The sequence below is a fragment of the Micropterus salmoides genome, unplaced genomic scaffold (assembly GCF_014851395.1).
Source record: "Micropterus salmoides isolate LMB-PRFRI ecotype aquatic unplaced genomic scaffold, ASM1485139v1 Ms_hic_scaffold_21, whole genome shotgun sequence".
In the NCBI taxonomy this organism is placed as follows: domain Eukaryota; kingdom Metazoa; phylum Chordata; class Actinopteri; order Centrarchiformes; family Centrarchidae; genus Micropterus; species Micropterus salmoides.
This window is the reverse complement of record NW_024041262.1, coordinates 23,966,636-23,974,070: the sequence shown is the minus strand read 5'-3', so window position 1 is coordinate 23,974,070 and position 7,435 is coordinate 23,966,636. Positions and strand designations below refer to the sequence as shown.

Below are 7,435 nucleotides of genomic sequence, written 5' to 3'. Positions count from 1 at the left end.
TTTTTACTCGTAAATGAAGATGCAAATGTTTATTTGCATACAGAAAATACAGGACCCTTCGGACTTCACAGTGTGATGAAAAGCCCCAAAGCTCAGATACAGGCTACTAAACATGAGAAAAACATTCACAATTTAGCAGTTTAACAAAAGAAGTGGCTGCTGTAAACAGGTTTATTATGGCTTTTCGTATTTTCAGATAATAAGTCTATGGTTGGGAGATATTTATGCAACAGTACATGAACAAGTTTTTGAATTGTCACTTATATTATTACTAAAATTGACTTCTGATCATTGCTATGCTGCCATTTTTGAAACAACAGCTCCATTTGCAGGTGAGGTAGGAGGAGAGGGGCTTTTCAGCCGTGATGGCTCCCCTGGTGCCACCAAGACCACGATATTCTCCTTCTTGGGCAACAAGAAAGCCGGGTAAAGAGGCTCCAGGAACTCTGTCTTATACTGGTGGATGAGCGTCATGGTGTCATCCACCCCGTAGAAAGCCAGCGAGCCTCGCGTGTAGTCCACATAAACCCCGATACGAGTGAACTTCTCCGCACTGAGAGGGGTCTCCACGTTGCTGTGCCAGGCGGAGAAGGTGCGGCCGTTCCACTGAAGACACCAGGAGAAGTCGTTTCCTGTGATGCAGCTGTTGCTCTCATTTCCCTTGCGGTCGATGCTCTTGTAGGTCAGACCGATGTGTGTCCCCTCGCCGCTCATGTCTGCCTCAAAGTAGTGTCGCCCCAGATAGAAGCTGTCTGTTGCCAGAACTTGGCGCCACTTCTCAAAGCGCTCAGGTACATCAGGATAAGGATGCTGCCAGGGTGTGGTGTTAGTCACCTTGCGGTTTTCTTCTGTCAGGCGCAGGAACTTGTGAGCCGTATCAGCGTCAAAACTCACGTGGGAGGCATCTAGGAGAGGATTGTGATAAATGTTTGTTGACTTATGTTGTAAATGTTACTACAATCAGGACTGCAAATACCACTGAGGTCACCACAGTTGTATTCCAAGGTCATATCCACCATTTATAATCTTTTCCCCAGTCAAGACATGTAAACAAAATATATCTTGCAAGAAAAATTTATGTATAAACAACAACTAATACATACATAATAACATATAACACATACAGTATCTCACAAAAGTGAGTACACCCCTCATATTTTAAATATTTGATTATATCTTTCATGACAACACTGAAGAAATGACACTTTGCTACAATGTAAAGTAGTGAGTGTGCAGCTTGTATAACAGTGTAAATCTGCTGTCCCCTCAAAATAACCCGTCACACAGCCGTTAATGTCTAAACCGCTGGTGACAAAAGTGAGGACACCCCTAAGTGAAAATGTCTCACTTTTGTGAGATACTGTGTATCTACTCAGATACTATGTATATATACACAAGTAAGTAAAGACTTTAAGAAATCAAGACATAAAACTAATCAATAACATTTTATTCACAAAAATATTTTCTCTGGGAAAATTTAATTAAAGTACATTTAGCTGATAATTCTTCTATACTATTACTAAAGTAGGACTTCTTAATTTGCTTAGATACTTTTTATACCCCTGATGTTCTTGAGAATGTTATTTCGTTAAAATTCAACTTGGCTCTGTTTGTTATTTTTCCTAATTAGTGATTTGAGGGTCGGGGGATGGAGGCTCTTTGAGAATGATGTGGAAACAACTGCTGGAACTGCATTTCTAAGAAAACCAGGCAGAAACAATGCAGCGTTAAGAGTTCAGATTGAGATCCAATCAAGGGTGCAGCCTGTCTCTGCGTGTTTGAACAGGTTAAACATTTACAGAAAAAGTTTTGATTAATATCTTTTTCTTCCCACCTCCAGGCCTCCAGGTTTTTCTTTATTATTTATTAAGGTCATACACCTGATTTATCCGATTCAGAGCCTGTTTAGTAGGCCTAAGCTGACTCAGCTCCACTTTGCTCTAAAATGCACACATTTCATGATGTGATCTTCACAGTTTTCTGCTGATGCTGTTTCAGGGATGTGGTCACCCCAAAATTTCTAAAATCATGACTGCAGTATCTCAACTAATGGCCCGTAATCGAAAAATTCAAAAACACTTACACTTGAGGAAGTCGGCATGTGTCACTGGATCAGGTAGAGACAGGTTCTGCTTTGCTGCAACAATTTCATGAACTGTTGTCTTTATTCCCATTTTGTCTGCAATGGAAAAATATACATGTCAGTCTCTGTTAACACATTGAAAAAAAAAGGCAGTTATTGTCTGTCTTTCACCTTCTTCAGGTGACACACAAAACAGGTGACGCATGAAGCTCACAGAAGGTTTGTATGCATATATAGGGACACCACTGCATACCTGAGCACAGGCGGGAAATTCTTCACATGTGAACATGGCCAGACACACAACTATCTACATTTGTGCTATTTGTTCTCACCGTTCTTGCATGTCTCTTTGATTTTCTCTATGTATGAGGACACAAGCATGGCATGCAGCTCCTGCGTGGAGTCAACGATCACGCGGCTGAAGGATTTCAAACGGTCCATCAGGCCGATGTAGACCCCAGGCAGAGAAATATCAGTGGCTTCTTTTTTCCACTTTGAGTACTCCTACAGAACAAAGTGACATTCAGGGATAAGATCATGAGGATTGCTGCAGCCTTTAGGCATGACTTTGCCCTACAGAAATGAACCACAGCATCGTATCTCAGACTTGATTCTGGTAGTGTTACCTGTAAGAAATCAACGTCGTTTTTGTTTCTGGAGAGCTTCTCTATCCGCCCCTGGGTCTTCTTCAGCTCTGTGCACCTCTGCTCCAGGTGAACCCGGATGCCCTCGGCCTGCTTCAGTGCCTGCTTCTGCTCGCCCTCCAGGATCTCCGTCACCTCCCGCTTTGCCTTCTCCACCAACGCCTGCAGCTCCTCGAACTGGCTCTCGATCACAACTCTTACCTCGGTCACCGAATGCTGTGGAAAGGCGCTTTTAGTTTCAGATCACATTGTGTTGGCCTGAGCATTCTTTACATTCTGAGAGAGGAAGTGATTCATTGCAAAGGCTCTGACGCATGACAGATAAGGAATGCAGTGGCTGCATTGGGTGTTACAATAATTACGTAACTAATTGAGGAAATGTTTCATTACCTCACCACTACTATCAACCACGTAAAAACATGGATTTCACCTCCCACACTTAAAAAAAACTTGTCCGTTTTGGGTGGCTCAAATACCTCAGGTTTTTAAAGACAGGAATAGCTGCCGCCAACTGATATTTAAATATTGTGACACACACTCAGTGAGTTCATCTCTGGTTAGTCATGTGGTGTGTTCACCTCAATAGAGACTGTGTTGAGCTGAAGTTTGTTGATGGCGTTCTCTGCCGCTGTCACCGTCTTCACGGTCTCAGTCTGCTTCTCACTGAGTTCCTTCTGTGAACACAAGAAGAGAACAGAATTCAGCACGTCTCCTCGCAGGAACCACAACCACACTGTTGTGCTGAAAACATGCCGGATCCTAACAGATGTTAAGTATTTGGCAGACTGAGGTTGTTTCTTCAGAACAAATGTGTTTCTTCTCGGTTTACTCTACTCTGCGGGGGAGGGTCACTCTGACATTTGTGGTTTTCAAAGCATTAGCTTGTTTTAACACTCTGAATTCCTCTGGCAGGTCCAGACAACTCCAGAGTTGAAGACGGTGGCCTACTCAAGCTCAAATATTTCCTTAAAGTTGCAGTTTAGACCCTGAGGGTAACACTACATTTCACTTTGAGAGAGTTGTAACATGTACGAACCTACAAAGTTCATAGAAAGATCCTGCAGCTATAATACTGTATTGTCTGAGGAAAGTCATTGGAGCTCACTCCGCTTTGTGTCAACAACACAAGATCCAATGTAATGTAACGTAATGTAGTTGTGTTATTTATTGTGTCATGTACATACAAATGCCCGTCCCACATGCAGTTGCAATGGTGCTTGTTTCAAAGAATAAACTGAATTTCTTTGTAGATGATGTTTTGTTGATGATGTTTTAACCAAAACTTGATATGTACTTCATTTAAATTTTGTACGAATTTTTCATTGTTTCATTATAATTCTTATCATAATTAATATTGTTATTATTATAGACTTTTCTTGTCTATATTAATTAATGTTTGTGGGGATGTTTTGTGTTTGTGTCTTATGAAGCAAAACAGAAAAAAACTGAACTATTGACAGTAGTAGTAAAATTTAAAAGAACATGGATAACAATAGTAATAAATTAATTAATAAATTTAATGAATTATAATAAAAAAGATTTTTATTCATTTAATTTTAAATTATTTCTCGTAAATTAGCATTAATGCTAGTGGCAGTGGACAGTAGGATTAAGCTAAACAGAGGTGTGAGTCACGCAATGAGTTTTCTAGAAGAATTGTTTGTGTGCTAATGTGGAACATGAACTCTGAAAGGGAAGTTATTTCACTCTGTTTTTCTTATAGTTTGTTTCTGTCCTGTGGAAATAAGTTGATTTCCTCTTTAGCAGAACCTAATTTCATTTTAACTTTAATATAATTTCCCTTTTAGTTTTCTATTCATACACATTTAGAGATTTTTAAGTTTAGCATGTAAGTAACTTGAGCTGTGATTGTAAACTTAAAAGTGTGCGACTAGTGTTTTCACCTACTTTCTCAAACAGCTTTACCGAGACTACAGGCCTCCCAACTGTGTTTGCTTTACAACTCTAATGAAGCAGTTTGAGGTTTTGCAAAAACACACTGCAGATACCAGGTGTAGGCTAGAAGCTTCAGATCTCTGAAGGTCACGAACTGTGAGAGAGAGGTAACACTTTAGCTGAAGCTTGAGCTTTCTGCGCATCAATAGATCTGAGTAGACAGACGGCTGGAGAAGCTAAATAATCTTCTTAATCATGCAGAGCGAGGCCTTCCATGATTTGAGCTTTACCGTGGATGAAAAGTTTGAATTACTGTTGAAATTGGATTTAAAGTGATCAGAGCTGCATGTAAGAACAACTTCAATGTGACTTCAATGTGTGTCCACTGGTGCTGAAAGTTACATCCATCAAAGCTGCATGTCTCTGAAAGCATATGATTCAAGGATTAGGAGCTTGTGCTGCCATATGTTGATCTTATGATGTTGATGTTATTATTTTAGTTTGACTTTATAACTCAATAAGAATGATTTTAATCCTCATGTTTCTGCTCAAACTGTGGTGGACTGCCTTGCAACAGATTTAAAATTAAACAACAAAAGAAAACACAGTGAGGCCAGATGTCAGATAACAAAACCACACGGGAGACTTGGTGTAATTTGAGAACGTTGACTTATGTCTAAATACTGCTGCAACTAACAAAGGATTATTATAATTTGATAATTCATAATTTAGTTTATAAAAACCAACATTTTGTGATTTTGTGGTGCTGGTTTTGTCCAACCAACAGGCCACAAACCCAAATATATTCAATTTATTGTGACATAAAAAGCAACAAACTGTGCGAATCCAGCTAATGTTTGATATTTTGCTTGATAAATGATTTAGACTGGTGGTTCCCAGCCAAATCATTTGAGGTATGAGAAACAAAGTCTGTTTATGTGGAATCCTGGATGCTTTGATCTCTCCAGGTCTCTAAAATCCTTCAAAGAGGACAAATCTGTGAGGAAATTATTACTTTGGTTTAGCTGCTCACAGTTTGTGTCCACACTGAGCTACAGCCTGAGATGAGATGCTACAATTAGACACTGGGTAGTGAATAAGATTAGGAACCACTGGCTTTAACGATTAATTGACTATCAAAACTATTACAGAACATTTTGTTTTTAATCATCTAGAGGAATTTTGATGAAATAAAAGCAATATAGAAAATGAGAAAAGTATCTCGCCTCTATTCGTCTGCGAGCCTCCACCACAGGTATGATGTTGTGGCCCCTGTGGTCCTCCGTCACACAGTCCTGACAGATGCAGCAGGCGTCAGCGCAGCAGAAAAGCTCCAGGGGCCACTTGTGGCTCTCGCAGGTCCTCCTCTCGATGTCTCTGAGCGGCTCCACCAGCCGGTGGTTCTGAAACTTTGGGTTCTCCAGGTGAGGCCGGAGGTGGGCCTCGCAGTATGACACCAGGCAGGTGAGGCAGGACTTGAGGGCCCTGCGGGGGCTCTCGATACACGAGTCACACACCACATCGTCGGGGCCCAAAGGTTCCTCCTTTACTCCTTCTTCTTTAACCTCCTCTTTCGCTCCATTTTTCACCTCTTCAGCTGTCTGTGGTTCTGTGTCTTTCTTCTCCTCTTCAGGTTTCTTTGTGTCCTCAGACTCCTTTAGATCCTCTTGGATTTTGATCTCTGCCGTCTTGGAGTCCTGACTTTGGTCCTCTTTGCTCTTGTTCACAGGAGCTTCAGCCTGTATTCCGTTCTGTTTGGGACTGTCGGCAGGTTCAGGCTTGTCGGTGCTCTGTTGACCCTCGGGACATCCTTTACTTTTGTCCCCGAGACAGGAGCTGCAGACAGAGTGACCGCAGGCTGCCGGCTTGTCTCCGCTCAGCGCACCTGAGCAGACGCCACACAGCTGCTGTGTGGAGGTGGGAGCTGCTTCTTCAGCTGCTTTCTCTGCCATGTCCTCAGTCTCTCTCTGTCAGCCTGACTTCACCTCCACTCTCTTATGCTCTTTGAAAATAACCGGCTCGGCCACTTTTGTCAGCAGGCAGTTCCTGGATCACATTGACGAGTCTGGAAGAGCCTGGAAAACCACACCTAGAGAATGTCAGTGAATGACTTTCAGTCTAAATGTTATCCGCCCCCTCAGCACTCACATGTAACCAGGCGGGCCAGCAAACTTTGATACACCCCCACACACTATCACTGCCCTCCCCTTCCCTGAAGGAAAAAGAAACCACAGGGTGGAGCCCAAACTGCAAACGAGGAAGACAACAGAGAGGAGTACGATTGCTTCCACATGCATTGTGTTTGAAGACAGACTGACACTTGTTTGTTGTTTACAGATGTTTTAGCTGATGAACTCTCTGACAGCACTAACTGTTACTGCATGGTTCAACTTTCTTTGATAAAACTGAGGAAATCATTGCTGCAGCCTTCTTCATGTGAGCATTTCTGCAACTCCAAAGTGCAAGAGGAAAATTCAGTTAAAATGCAAAAATACTGAATGAATCAGCAAAATCAATGTGGATTCTGCCAGCAAGTGACCAGAGCCTGAGCTTATTAGAGAAATGTTTGTAGCAAAGAGTGAGTAAAACAGTTCTTTGCTAAGGTAAAAATAAGACTCACTCCTGTTCACAGTGAAGTGCACGAGGAACATTTAGAGCAGCTGTCGTGCGATCATGAGATTAATCACATGTGTTCAGCCAGTCAGCTCTGTTGGCCCCCATTGCTCTTTTGTTTTTAGAAACTCTTTGAAACATCTTTCTCTGTGATTTTATTCTGGAATATAAGTTAGTTTTTCAAACATTATTTTTATTT

At 41.5% G+C, this 7,435-nt stretch overlaps 1 protein-coding gene across 2 annotated transcripts; it reads right to left on the bottom strand.

The window, feature by feature from the left end:
- trim16 (tripartite motif containing 16) lies at positions 1–7,160 on the bottom strand. Of its 2 annotated transcripts, XM_038735777.1 has the most exons (7): positions 5,968–7,160; positions 5,850–5,886; positions 3,306–3,401; positions 2,710–2,943; positions 2,416–2,587; positions 2,084–2,179; positions 1–905 (listed from the first exon to the last, which is right to left on the bottom strand). In XM_038735777.1, the coding sequence occupies exons 1-7, from the start codon at positions 6,573–6,575 to the stop codon at positions 295–297; spliced, it is 1,854 nt and encodes a 617-aa protein (XP_038591705.1). In that variant the 5' UTR covers positions 6,576–7,160; the 3' UTR covers positions 1–294. The 2 variants fall into 2 exon arrangements, with proteins under 2 accessions (XP_038591705.1, XP_038591704.1); XM_038735776.1 differs by having other exon boundaries at positions 5,850–7,159.
- Positions 7,161–7,435: the final 275 nt, after the last annotated feature.

Coding starts and splice junctions, on each gene's coding strand:
- trim16 (XM_038735776.1), bottom strand. CDS start 6,575: ATGGCAGAGAAAGCAGCTGAAGAAGCAGCTCCCACCTCCACACAGCAG. Junction 2,944..3,305: donor TCAACACAGTCTCTATTGAG/GTGAACACACCA, acceptor GCCTTTCCACAG/CATTCGGTGACCGAGGTAAG. Junction 2,588..2,709: donor ACGACGTTGATTTCTTACAG/GTAACACTACCA, acceptor TTTGTTCTGTAG/GAGTACTCAAAGTGGAAAAA.